Source organism: Bos grunniens, chromosome 25 (assembly GCF_055505025.1).
Source record: "Bos grunniens cultivar Pamir isolate PY7600 chromosome 25, Bosgru_T2T1.0, whole genome shotgun sequence".
NCBI classification, from domain to species: Eukaryota; Metazoa; Chordata; class Mammalia; order Artiodactyla; family Bovidae; genus Bos; species Bos grunniens.
The window spans coordinates 42683388-42696588 of NC_141189.1; the positions used below are offsets into that span (position 1 = coordinate 42683388).

At 50.0% G+C, this 13201-nt stretch overlaps 1 protein-coding gene across 6 annotated transcripts in view; it reads left to right on the forward strand.

Annotated features, from left to right (window-relative positions):
- The window catches only part of LUC7L (LUC7 like), a 32394-nt gene extending 20639 nt beyond the window's left edge, over positions 1-11755 (forward strand). For all 6 annotated transcript variants that reach the window (XM_086376690.1, XM_086376687.1, XM_086376691.1 and 3 more), the window contains 5 exons: positions 2986-3162; positions 5448-5536; positions 10231-10260; positions 10621-10788; positions 11412-11755. In XM_086376690.1, the coding sequence (XP_086232816.1) occupies positions 2986-3162; positions 5448-5536; positions 10231-10260; positions 10621-10788; positions 11412-11553 (606 nt within the window). In that variant the 3' untranslated portion in view covers positions 11554-11755. The remainder of the gene's footprint in view (positions 1-2985; positions 3163-5447; positions 5537-10230; positions 10261-10620; positions 10789-11411) is intronic.
- The last annotated feature ends 1446 nt before the right edge of the window (positions 11756-13201 follow it).

Sequence of the window (13201 nt, forward strand, 5' to 3'; positions counted from 1 at the left end):
TGTTCAGCTGATGTGATGGGGCCTGACTGGCTTTACAGTTGCTGTGAAGAGAGGCCTTGGGTTATTAGTGACTCTGTGCCCTCAGGAGAGAGACCCCTGCAGGGTATGGGCAGCACCCAGGTGGTGTCCTCGGGCTGCCAGGCCAGGACTCTGCTGTGTGGTGCAGAAGCTGAGTCCAGGACTGTCTGGACTGTTTCCTCTGTTGGGTTTTCTGCTTCTCAGATCCTCACCACTGGAGTGGAGGTGGCCTGGATCGACTTCGAGAATGTGGGAAGGTTAGAGTCAGGGAGAGAGGGCCGGGAGTGTACCTTTACTCCTCCTGTGGGCCAGGCAGAATGCATGTGAGCACTGGCTAAGATTCACTCTGATGAAGACGGGCGCTCAAAAGAAATGAGGTCTCAGTTTAAGAGTGACTTGGGGTGCAGGGCATGTCCAGGTAGGGCAGGGTGATCCTGAAGGCCATTTGCTGAGACCCAGAGAGAAGATTGTTCAGATGGTGGATGGAGATGCGATGGCAGAGTGGGCAGCGTGCCAGCGCAGGGCTGGTTTTGGTTGTTGCTGGTCCCCTGGCTGCTTGTGGCACCTGGGACGAAGTGGAGCTCAGTGATGACAGCTGAACACATGAATCCTGCTGAGTGCCCATGAGTCAGTGGCATGTGCGTGGGGAGTCCCAGGTCCTGCATCAGAATCCTTACATAGGATCCAAACCTCTGTGTATTTAAAGGGAAAATTTGAGTATATGGAGTCAGGCTCCCTGGGTTGCTGACAGTACCCAGCAGAAAGGCCAGAGGGTCAAGAAGGAAGGAGCTCTGTAGCCTTTTAGTGAATCCTGAGGCCGAGCCTTCCTGCTTTGAGGAGCAAAGCAGACACCAGAAACCTGTGAGGAGGATCCGAGACTTGAAATAATGTAGATGCGGGGTTCACCACTCGGATGTCTGCAGACAGACCCAAGGGCAGCAGGAGTCAGATACACGGGGACTCCAGGCGCCTTGCTTCGGCCACTGTCCCTTTCCTTATCACCTGAGTTCCCCCCTTACTTAAAACAGACAAGACGGTGGCTTGGAGCAGGGAGGCCTCCGCTGTGCTGGTCTGGGTAGTGCCCACCCTGCCCTTAGTGGCAGGCAAGGCTGTTTGGTATCCTAAGAAGTGGAGCGGGAGGGGCACTGTGTGCTTTTTACCCAGATTCCCGCAGTGGTTCTGTCTTAGAAAACTGTAACACAGCATCCCATCCCAGAACAGCTACAGAGTGACCGCTGACCACCCGTAGGTCCTGCCTGCTGCCCTCACAGCACACCCACTTCTCTGACCACCAGTCTGCCCTGCATTCTTAGCATTTGCTCATTTTAAGAACATTGCATAATGGATTCACACAGTCTGTAACCCTTAGGGATTGACTTTTTTTTCACTCAGCGTAGAATTTATTTTGAAGGATATTAGAGGATGGGATTCGTAATTTCAAAACTACTGAAAGGTGTAGAATATTATCTCAGATAACTCTCACCCACCACATTTAGTGTTTCTTGTTAAGCTGTTTGACTCTTTAGGAAAGAAGCCGCACTCTAATGGAAATCTGAGCTCCCGGTCTTTCCCGCTCTGTCCCCAGGGGCGTTCGTGTGCGTTCATTGCACACCTGGGCTCATAAACCATGTGCGTTCCTGGGCAGGCGTGTAGGCGTCCGCATTGGTGCTGCAGGTCCTCCCACTTGCATCGCCGGGCAGCGCTCTCCAGGCTGCTGCAGGCAGATGGGTTCAGTTTGTTTACTGCTGCAGGACTGCATTTTAGGGGCACACGGCTGTTTGTCCATGGGTGGTTTTCCAGGTCACAGATGGTTTCTCATCTCAGGGCCGGTTCTGTGTGTCCAGCAATGTGCTCACGTGAGGGATGTTTCCGGTAACCCCACCTTTACGGACAGGCTGCCCCCACAGTAACCATGCTGCACGGGCGCCAGCGTCAGGGTGTGGGAGGGCCCGGTGTTCTGTGTCTCCGTCAGTCTAGTGAGTGACATGATGTCTGTCTTTAGCTTGCATTTTTTAGGGAATGTTTTGAATGTATGAATTAATGGAAGATTGTTACATTGTCTTCCCTTTAAGGACAAATGCTGAAATGCATCCCTCAACCTAGGTTTTGAAGGCGTGTGTTAATTTGAGCACAGGCAGCCATCACTGTGTCCTGGGTCATTTTCTTTTGTATTTGTGTGTTGTCCTTTGAGGCACAGTGTCTTCCTGTGATGAGACTCAGACCGTACTGGCTGCTGGGCCGGGGTAGGGGGTGTATGTATGTGCGTGCGCTTTGTTCTGTTCCCTTAGGCACACTTACTCGTTTGAAGAGATGTCTGGCGTGTTTCTCCTTCCAGATTTTAGGTTTCAGGGCTGCATTGGGCATTCCTGGGCACCGGGGCAGACTCTGGATGCTCTGTGTTTTGCCCGTCTGTCTGGTGTGATAGGGGCGCTGTAGTCAGTCTGATCTTAACAGAGCTCCACCATGTCTGGTGTGATTAGGGGCGCTGTGAGGAGCCTGTAGTCTGGTCTTCACAGAGCTCTCCGCCATCGCAGGGACTCCCTTTCCCCGCTGGCCTTTAGCACACAGTCTCCTGTGTGTCTCAGTGTTCTGAATATCCCTCACTGCTTTGAAATCATGACTCTTAGCTCATCTCTTAAATAAACAGTTTAAATTGGATTACAATTTAATTACAATTTATTGAAATTAAATTATAATTTAATTACAAGAATCTGAAGCTTTGTAAACGATTCAGGTTTATGTATTTTGAAATCATCTTTAGGGAATTTCCTGGTGGTTCAGTGGTTAGTACTTGGCACTTCACTGCCAGGCCGTGGGGTTCAGTCTCTAGTCTGTGGATTAAAGTCCCGCAAGCTGGGCAGCTAAAAATAAAAGTCACCTCCCTTCATGTACTTCCCACTTTAGGGGTTGAGTGGACAGTGGCATTTGAGTTAACCTCACTTGGATCACTCTTTTCCTGCTCTCCAGGAAGAATACAGAAATTCCATGCCTGCGTCCAGTTTTCAGCAACAGAAGCTTCGTGTCTGTGAGGTCTGTTCAGCCTACCTTGGCCTCCATGACAATGACCGTCGTCTTGCAGACCACTTCGGGGGCAAGTTACACTTGGGATTCATTCAGATCCGTGAGAAGCTCGATCAGTTAAGGGTATGTTAATGTGCTGTGTTTCTGAAGAAGCCTGCGAAATCGTGATTGTCTTCATGTCTCTGCTTGTAGCAAACCTTGTGTTCTTTTTTTGTTGGTGGAGGTATCAGGCCTTGGTTTTATACTTTAGCTTTACAGTGAGCTACTCGGGTGTCATTGTTGTGTTCCCTGAGATCTCAGAATCCAGCAGGGCCTGGGATGTTTGTTTAGTCTACTACCCCTTGTTTACAGAGAACAATGGCAGAATTCATCCCAGGTACAGAGAACTCGTGCACCCCTCTGGAAACACCTCTTTGGAGGTGAGAGAGAGCCAGTAGCCTGTGGTTTTTCTCTTCGGGCGAAGGCGGACCTGTGGAATGTGGTCAGGCTAGAAGCATAAGAAGGTGACGGGACTTTTTCTGGTGGCCCTGCCCCACGGCTGGATGCCTCTGTCCCTTCCTCGGGGCTCCTTGTTTTCCTGGGTTAGATTACAGCATTCAGCGTCCTGCATATGGAATGCTGAGAAGGAAAGTTAAGCAACTTTGGGATAAGCTGAATTGTTTTCAGACTGATGAAACCTCCCTGGCTGTGTACTAGGATGCTGGGAAATATGCAGGCCTTTCCTCCAGAAGCCCAAAATCTGGAAGGACAGACATGTGACCCCTAACTGTAGGTCACCTTGACAGTCAAGGCCTCAGGCCACGTGTGGCCCCAGGAATGGGCAGTGGGTGGCGGGCGCCCTTATGCCCAGGAAGGGTCCCTGGAGGTGGTGTGCGCTCAGACTGGAGAGGGAGCCGGTTGGCAGGCTCACCACTGGTCTTGAGCATCTCCTGTGCTTCCAGGGGAATTCTGAAAAGTGATACTTTCTGTCACATGGTTTTAAGTTGGAAATTTTTTTATAAGTTTATGGTATAAAGTATAAGCATATATTCCATGTAGCTAATATAGTATAAATAACAATTTGGTGACAGCTACCATCTTCATAAAAAATCTACTCCTTATATTCCTAGTTTCCTTTAAATTGTCATTCCATTCCATAACACCCCAGAATTTTGCCCTAATGTTTCTTATACCTGAAAGTCTTTTTTTTTTTTTTTTTTTTACATCAGCATACATTGAAACTTCTTTTGCTGAAATCTTCAGAACTTAAGTATTCACTTATCTAAAAGTCGTATTTTGTCATTGTGGTTATGAGCAGTATATAGTTGATAGAACAATACAGCCAAGTTGCAGATTTCAATAAATAGCTATTACACTATCAGCAGAAAAGGTTGCTTGGAAGTGCACCTCTTAACTATGAGGAGAGTAGGAGCTCTGTGCCCAGTTCAGAGAGGGCTTCACTCAGTGGTCCCGGCGGTGTGCACACCTGCAGGTTCTGGACCTAGATGGATGCAGTGGAGGGAGGCGGAGAAGAGTGAGGACTTGCCTGTGGGGGGACCTAATGTTACAGGGAGTGGGGAGGGTTTGGGGAGGAGCTGATGCTAGCCCCAGCCCGGTTCTTGGACAGGGTGTGTGTGGAGACCGAGGTGTTGGGACAGCGTCCTTGTGTCCTGCTCCCAGTGTTGGATGTATGACGTCAGAGGGCAGAGCTAGAGGAGCTGCATAGGAGAGCCTGGGCCCAGATGCTTTGAGGTCACACGCAGACACACACACGCACCCCCAGCCGTGCCCTTTCTTCCTGGGGGCCTGGCTTTTGTCAGCGCTGATATTTTAGGTCATGCTGCACTCCCTCTTGGACATTGTCTTGTGGCTCTGGATACCTTCCCCTCCCCAGGGGGAGGTGAGGAGGCCTTCTCAGCAGCATGAGATGGTGTGAAAGGCTCCAAGTGGGTTTTGGGGTGCTCCAGTGGCAGGGTCTCCAGGCCATCTCCTGTGCTCCTCCCTCCCTCCATGTCCACTACAACCCATCCCCAGGACAGGCGGCAACAAGGCTGGGTAGCTTGGCTCCCCTAAGCAAGATGTGCTTGATCAAATACACATGTTCTCCTTCACATAAAGTTTGTGGAGTCTTCTTTGGGTAAAAACCTTAACTTTCTTGATTGATTTGAAGTCATGTGATAAACTTTTTGTAACTTAGAAGTACAGCACCTGTTAGTAGTTTGTCACTGAATTTATAAAACAGTTTTTATTCCATGTATTTTCTGTTAAGAGGTTTTGTTAATAAAAAGAATTGTGTTCCTGTTCCCTGAATTTCCCTAAGGTTCTTAAATCGCCAGTACTGAGGTCATGTAAACGTTCTTTGTTCAGCACTGTTCACACCCTAGTGTGTATGTGCCTCTCTCATCTTCCCAGTTTTCCGTTTTATTTAGAAAACTGTGGCTGAGAAGCAGGAGAAGAGAAATCAGGATCGGCTGAGGAGGCGAGAGGAGAGAGAGCGGGAGGAGCGGCTGAGCAGAAGGTGAGCCTGAGGACAGCCCCCCATCCCAAGGACACCCCATGTACTTGGCAGTCTTGCTGTTGCCTGTGACACTTGAGGTCTGCCAGGTACCTGGTGGCCATGAAAAGGAGCAAAAAGATTCCTGCCCAGCGCAAGCCCTATGGCGGGATCCACCAGGGACGGGCTCGCGTGGGCCAAGGGCTGAGGCTCGTTGGGTGGGAGCAAGGAGAACGTGAGTGGCTGGGAGGGTCCAGGCCCAGGAGGGGCCAGGGACGAGCTGTGTGCTCTGGGGGCAGAGCTGATAGCATCTGCTAGCGGACGGTGTGAGCTGTGCAGAGCGGGAGTGGAGCTGGCCTGGAGTGGCCGCTGATGGTGACAGAGGAGGGGAGCCTGGGAGCGGAGTTTTGGGAGGGGAGGTGGTTCTGACCGTGTTAGGGCTGGGATGCCTGAGAGCAGCCAGGTAGGGGTGGTGGGTCTGGTCAGAGTTCAGGGCAGTGTCTGGAGCCCAGAGTAGCCAGGCTCTATGTTGGGCACACAGACGCCTGGAGGGATTCCTTTGTGAACAACTTGCTAACTTTTGTTTTTCATTATTTTAATTATGTAACATGTTGATTATAAAGAGACTGGAACAGTATAAAAATATTAAGTACAGACACGAGGGTCTTTTCACACAGGTGACCGCCGTCGCGGGGTGGGCTCTGTGCGCGGGTCCTTGGCCCCCGCAGCTGGTGTGCTCTTGGCCACACAGCATCATTCTGCGACGTTGTCATCACCTGTCTCCATCCTCCCGCCTTTGCCCACCCTCGTTTTCCTACCTCTAGCACCACCAGTCTGTTCTCTGTATCTGTAAGTTTGGCTCTCTTCTATTCCACATATAACTGAACTCATACAGCATTTATCTTTTCCTCTCTGACTTATTTTACTTAACGTAGTGCTCTCAAGGTCCATCTGTGTTGTTGCAAATGGCAGAATTCCTTCTTTTTTTAACTGAATAACATGCCACTGTATATATACAACTGTATCATGTTTATCGGTCTATCAACGGACACTTAGATTTTCCTGTGTCTGAGCTATTGTAAATAATGCAGTGACCACGGAGTTGTAAGCATCTTCAAAATAGTGATTTAATTTCCATCAAGTGAAAAGGCAGAGGAAACAGAGATCAAATTGCCAACATCCGCTGGATCATGGAAAAAGCAAGAGAGTTCCAGAAAAACATCTATTTCTGTTTTACTGACTATGCCAAAACCTTTGACTGTGTGGATCACAATAAACTGTGGAAAATTCTGAAAGAGATGGGAATACCAGACCACATGATCTGCCTCTTGAGAAATTTGTATGCAGGTCAGGAAGCAACAATTAGAACTGGACATGGAACAACAGACTGGTTCCAAATAGGAAAAGGAGTTCGTCAAGGCTGTATATTGTCACCCTGTTTATTTAACTTATACGCAGAGTACATCATGAGAAACGCTGGACTGGAAGAAACACAAGCTGGAATCAAGATTGCTGGGAGAAGTATCAATAACCTCAGATATGCAGATGACACCACCCTTATGGCAGAAAGTGAAGAGGAACTAAAAAAGCCTCTTGGTGAAAGTGGAAGTGGAGAGTGAAAAGGTTGGCTTAAAGCTCAACATTCAGAAAACGAAGATCACGGCATCCGGTCTCATCACTTCATGGGAAACCGATGTGGAAACAGTGTCAGACTTTATTTTTCTGGGCTCCAGAATCACTGCAGATGATGACTGCAGCCATGAAATTAAAAGACGCTTGCTCCTTGGAAGAAAAGTTACGACCAACCTAGATAGCATATTCAAAAGCAGAGACATTACTTTGCCAACAAAGGTCCGTCTAGTCAAGGCTGTGGTTTTTCCTGTGGTCATGTATGGATGTGAGAGTTGGATTGTGAAGAAGGCTGAGCGCCAAAGAATTGATGCTTTTGAACTGTGGTGTTGGAGAATACTCTTGAAGAGTCCCTTGGACTGCAAGGAGATCCAACCAGTCCATTCTGAAGGAGATCAGCCCTGGGATTTCTTTGGAAGGAATGATGCTAAAGCTGAAACTCCAGTACTTTGGCCACCTCAAGCGAAGAGTTGACTCATTGGAAAAGACTCTGATGCTGGGAGGGATTGAGGGCAGGAGGAGAAGGGGATGACAGAGGATGAGATGGCTGGATGGCATCAGTGACTCAATGGCTGTGAGTCTGAGTGAACTCCAGGAGTTGGTGATGGACAGGGAGGCCTGGCGTGCTGCGATTCATGGGGTCGCAAAGAGTCGGACACGACTGAGCGACTGATCTGATCTGATCTGATCAAAATAGTGATTTAATTTCCATCAAGTGGATATCCAGAATTGGAATTGCTGGATCATATTGTAATTTTAATTTTTGTTCCATTTTAATTTTTGAGATGCCTCTATCCTGTTTTTCATGATGGCTGCACCAGTTTACATTCCCACCCCCAGTACTTGGCTTTTCTCCACATCCTCACCAGCACCTGTGTTTCTTGTCATTTGGTGATAGCACTCTGACAGATGTGTACTGACAGCCCATCATGGTTTGTTTTGTGTTTCCTTGATGGATAAAGTTGTGGAGCAATTTTTCATGTGCCTGTTGGCCTTTGTATGTCTTCTTTGGCAAAATGTTTGTTCAGGTCCTCTGCCCATTTTTTAATCTTTTTTTTTCCCCCTTCCATTTAGAGTTGTGTGAGTTCTTTTCATATTTTGGATAAATGCCTCTTGGCAGTTTCTTGATTTGTAGATACTTTCTCCCATTCAGTTGCTTTTTCATTTCGCGGATGGTTACCTTTATTGTGCAGAAGCTTTTTAGTCTGATGTAGTCCCACTTGTTGACCTTTGTTAACTTTGCTTTTTAATTTTAATTTTTGGTGACTTATTATAAAACTTTTTTTGAATGAGTGCGAGCACGATCATCCTTGAATGTATTTGAGTATATATAAAGTTCCTTAGAATTCCTGGGAGAGAGGAATTTAATATATAAATACTGGTAGGTGTTAAGGAAATTACTTTCCTGGAGTTTTTATCAAATGACCCTCCAGCCACATGGTGTGTGAGCAGCATCTTTTGTCACTTCCTCCTTCACAGGTTGAAAATTGCTGCTTAGAACAGGATGTGAGAAGTTCACTCTTGTTGTCAAGTGTATTTCTTTTTTTTTTTAATATTAATTTGGCTGCATCGGATCTTAATTGAGGCACGTAGCGAACAACAGACTGGTTCCAAATAGGAAAAGGAGTACGTCATGGCTGTATATTGTCACCCTGCTTATTTAACTTATATGCAGAGTACATTATGAGAAATGCTGGGCTGGAGGAAGCACAATCTGGAATCAAGATTGCCAGGAGAAATATCAATAACCTCAGATATGCAGATGACACCACCCTTACGGCAGAAAGTGAAGAACTAAAGAGCCTCTTGATGAAAGTGAAAGAGGAGAGTGAAAAAGTTGGCTTAAAGCTCAACATTCAGAAAACTAGGGTCATGGCATCTGGTCCCATCACTTCATGGCAAATAGATGGGGAAACAGTGGCTGACTTAATTTTTTTGGGCTCCAGAATCACTGCAGATGGTAATTGCAGCCATGAAATTAAAAGACGCTTACTCCTTGGAAGGAAAGTTATAACCAACCTATATATATGTCCACCTATATATATGACAGTATATTGAAAAGCAGAGACATTACTTTGCTAACAGAGGTCCGTCTAGTCAAGGCTATGGTTTTTCCAGTGGTCGTGTATGGATGTGAGAGTTGGACTGTGGAGAAAGCTATGCGCCGAAGAATTGATGCTTTTGAACTGTGGTGTTGGAGAAGACTCTTGAGAGTCCCTTGGACTGCAAGGAGATCCAACCAGTCCATCCTAAAGGAGATCAGTCCTGAGTGTTCATTGGAAGAACTGATGTTGAAGCTGAAACTCCTGATACTTTGGCCACCTGATGCAAAGAGCTGACTCATTTTAAAAGTCCCTGATGCTGGGAAAGATTGAGGGCAGGAGGAGAAGGGGACGACAGAGGATGAGATGGCTGGATGGCATCACCGACTCAATGGACATGGGTTTGGGTGGACTCCGGGAGTTGGTGATGGACGGGGAGACCTGGCGTGCTGCGGTTCATGGGGTCACAAAGAGTCAGACACGACTGAGCGACTGAACTGAATTGAACTGAGGGTCTTCCTCTTACCATGTGGAATCTTTCTGTAGGGCCACGGGCTCCAGAGCGCGTAGACTCAGTAGTTGTGGCACACGGTCTTAGTTTCCCCATGGCGTATGGGATCTTAGTTCCCTGACCAGGGATTGAACTCATGTCCTCTGCGTCGCAGGGTGGATTCTCAACCACTGGACCACCAGGGAAGGTCCCTCGAGTGCATTTCTTACATTGCTGATTGTGTACTGTTTCCTGGGAAAGTGAGCCTGTGTTTGGAGCTTGGGTGTCCTGCCCAGCCCTGCACCGTGACTATCTGTGTAGCTGGGTTGGTGTCCACTGTGAAGTTTGCAGAACCACTGGTTCAGCTCAGTGCAGCGTGGACCCCTGGGTGCTGATCTCTTCCTTCTCCCTCCAACAGGTGGGGGGCCCGGGGCGGGCCTCATAGCAGGTCCTGTGGGAAGTTGACCCTCGTCACCATGTGGACGTGGGGCACCTCCCCTCAGCTGTAAGGAACTGGGCTGTTTTTAGGAAATTGCTCATCTTTTTTTCCATTTTAGGTCTGGATCAAGAACAAGAGATCGCAGGAGGTAGGTTTTCCATTGGTACATTCTCAGTAAGACGTCCTTTTTCACGTGCTTTTCCTTGATACTTCGCCTTTGTAACTTGGCATTTGTTGTCTGGGGTCAGGGTTGGTCGCGAAGGGCACAGAGCGTGGGTTAGAAGGAGAGCCCTGATTGGGGCTCCGTGCAGCATGGGGTGGGTGTCCACTGTCAGTGAGAGGGATGATCAGAACGTTCCTGGCATGTTTCCGGAAGCATCGGTGGGGAGGGTCTGGCCAGTTATTCATGACCAGGGTGCCGTTGAGGGGAGGGTTGTGAACCCAGGTTACAAGTCTGGGAGGAGAGAGCAGAGACAGCAGTAAGGTGTCAGCACAGCCTCTGTTGCAGGTCGCGCTCCCGGGACCGACGTCGCAGGCGATCGAGGTCAACTTCCAGAGAGCGGCGGAAGTCATCCCGCTCCCGGTCTCGAGACAGACACCGGCGCCACCGAAGCCGCTCCCGGAGCCACAGCCGTGGCCATCGACGGGCATCCAGGGACCGGAGCTCGAAATACAAGTAACTACTCTGCTCCTTTAGTATCTGCAGCAGGAGTTGAGCCCTGCTCAGTGCGCCAGGGCCTGGGGTGTGTCACCCAGGGACTGAGCGTTGAGGCCTTGAGGGTCCTGATGGGGCCCAGGGCTCTGGGAGTCCACCTGCTGGGGGCAGCAGGTGGCTTCATGGCTGGACAGTTGAGAGCTGCAGAGGTGTCACGTGTAGGCGTGGCCATGCTTGGGCTACACATGCACCGCCACTTTGGTACACACAGCCCTAGTAGGCTGCTCACCTCGGTTGTGGTGATTTAAAAAAAACACACACACCACTAATGATCATGTTTGGAGACACCCACCATTCGCTTTGGTAATACTTTTTCTCCATTGTGTTTTTACATAATGGATCAACTCGTGCTATGTTTTCCTTTGCACTGTTTACATTTTAGTGAAAGCTGTTCCTGTTACTAGAACCCTTTGGAAATGCCACTCTGTGTTGGCTGCCCGGCCCTCCCTGTGCGGTGCCTACTGGGCCCTCCCAGCTGTGTGGGTCTTCCCTTTCCTCGCACGGACAGTCCACGGTGTCAGTGCCTGGGGAGCACCCAGGAGGGAGGGCCAGCCCTCGATGAGCCTCTGGTTCCCTTTTCCCAGGTTCTCCCGAGAGCGGACTTCAAGGGAGGAGTCCTGGGAGCGCGGGCGGAGTGAGCGGGGGGCCACCGACTGGAGGCTTGAGAGTGCCAACGGGAAGGCCGCATCGCGGAGGTCGGAGGAGAAGGAGGCCGGCGAGATCTGAGCCCACGCCCAGGCACTGTAAATAGTCCGATCCACGTCTGACACGGCCTCACGTTACCCTTTCTATTTGCTGAATACAGCTCATCTTTTGTAGTTTAACATTTCTATTGTTTCGGAGCTAGCTGTGAGTTTCTAGAGGTGTACAGAGTTGCTCCTGTGTTCTGGGTTGTGTCGAGCGGGAATAAACAACCTGACAGACTGCCTCCTGGCGGCCGCGGTGCGTTCTCTGCTGACCTAGCTGCGCTGGACTTGCCGAGCCTTCCACAGGGTGGGGGGCACGCCCAGGTCACCTGCACGTAGCCCAGAAATGTGGCTCATCCTCGGGCTCCCCTCTGCCTTTTGGCGTTCTACGCGCTGACGGAGCCAGAGGCACTCAGCCGTCTGCTCTCCCAGCCCCATGTGTCTTTCTGAGGTCCAAGCTTGTTCTCTTCCCCCATTTCTTTGGAGGACTGCTTGTCTGGTTTGTGGTCAGCAGCCTCCGCCCAGCACTGGAGCTCAGATAAGCTGCAGTTCCCCCTCTTGGAGTTAGTCAGAGCAAAGAAAGACCCACGGAAAGGTCGACATGATGGCCACAAGGTCCTCAGAGGAAGGCATGTTGACTTTGGGGTCAGCTGTGGTTCTGCTCGCCCTCGGCAGGCTGGTGGTATTATCCAGTCTCCCTCAGCTCTTCTGCTTGTATCTCGAGACTAAAGTGAGCTGTTTTGAAGGTACAACTGGGAGCTCTTTCATTTTTTCACTTTTCAGGGGGAGGGTGACTGTGGCGTGCTCAGTCGTGTCTGACTCTTTGTAACCCTACGGACTGTAGCGGCCAGGCTCCTCTGTCCATGGGATTCTCCAGGCAAGACTACTGAAATGGATTACCATTCCCTTCTCCAGGGGATCTTTCCGACCCAGGGATCGAACCTGTGTCTCTTAGGTCTCATGCATTGGCAGGCAGATTCTTTACCGTCTGAGCTACCAGGAAAGTTCATCAGGGGAGTGTGTGGTTTTATTTTTGGAGGTAGCTTCTGATGGCCACGTTGTGAAACACACACCCACACCCCTGTGCAGAGCACATGGACACTGGGTCTGGGTCGTGTGGCTGCCAGCCCCAGGGCGTGGTCGGTGGTCCTCTTCTAGGCTCCTCACTGTGGTTTGTTTCCCTCTGGAGGGATGTGGGTAGTGGGCTGCTCTGCTGCCCTCTGGCAGGGTCTCCCCCAGCCACCTGTGTCCACGGAAAAGAGGTCTGGCATCAGCGATGTTCCTCCGCCCAGGGGTGTTGCCCTGGCCTGCAGCCAGGCTGGGCCAGAGTGGCCACTGAGAGGCCAGGTAGGTACCTGCGGGGGAGCAGGGGACGTGCCATCTTTGTGGGAAGTAGATAAAAGCCCTGGGAAAGCAGGGCGGAAAGCCCTAGGAGGGCAGAGGTGGGCGTGGGCGGGGGCAGGCAGAGAAGCCCAGGCTGTGCTGGTGGTTTCCTGACTCCACCCTGCAACCCGGCTCGTGACGGAGGGTTCTGGACTGAGTGGGCAGCCAGGGCAAAAACTGCCCAGCTCCTCAGGTCTCCATTCTTAACCTCCCAAGGGGGTGTTTGGGGGTCTGTTCTGTTTGTGTTGTGGTGACAGGGCACACATACTTGCATTTCTGACACACGGTTGTGTGGCACTCTGTCT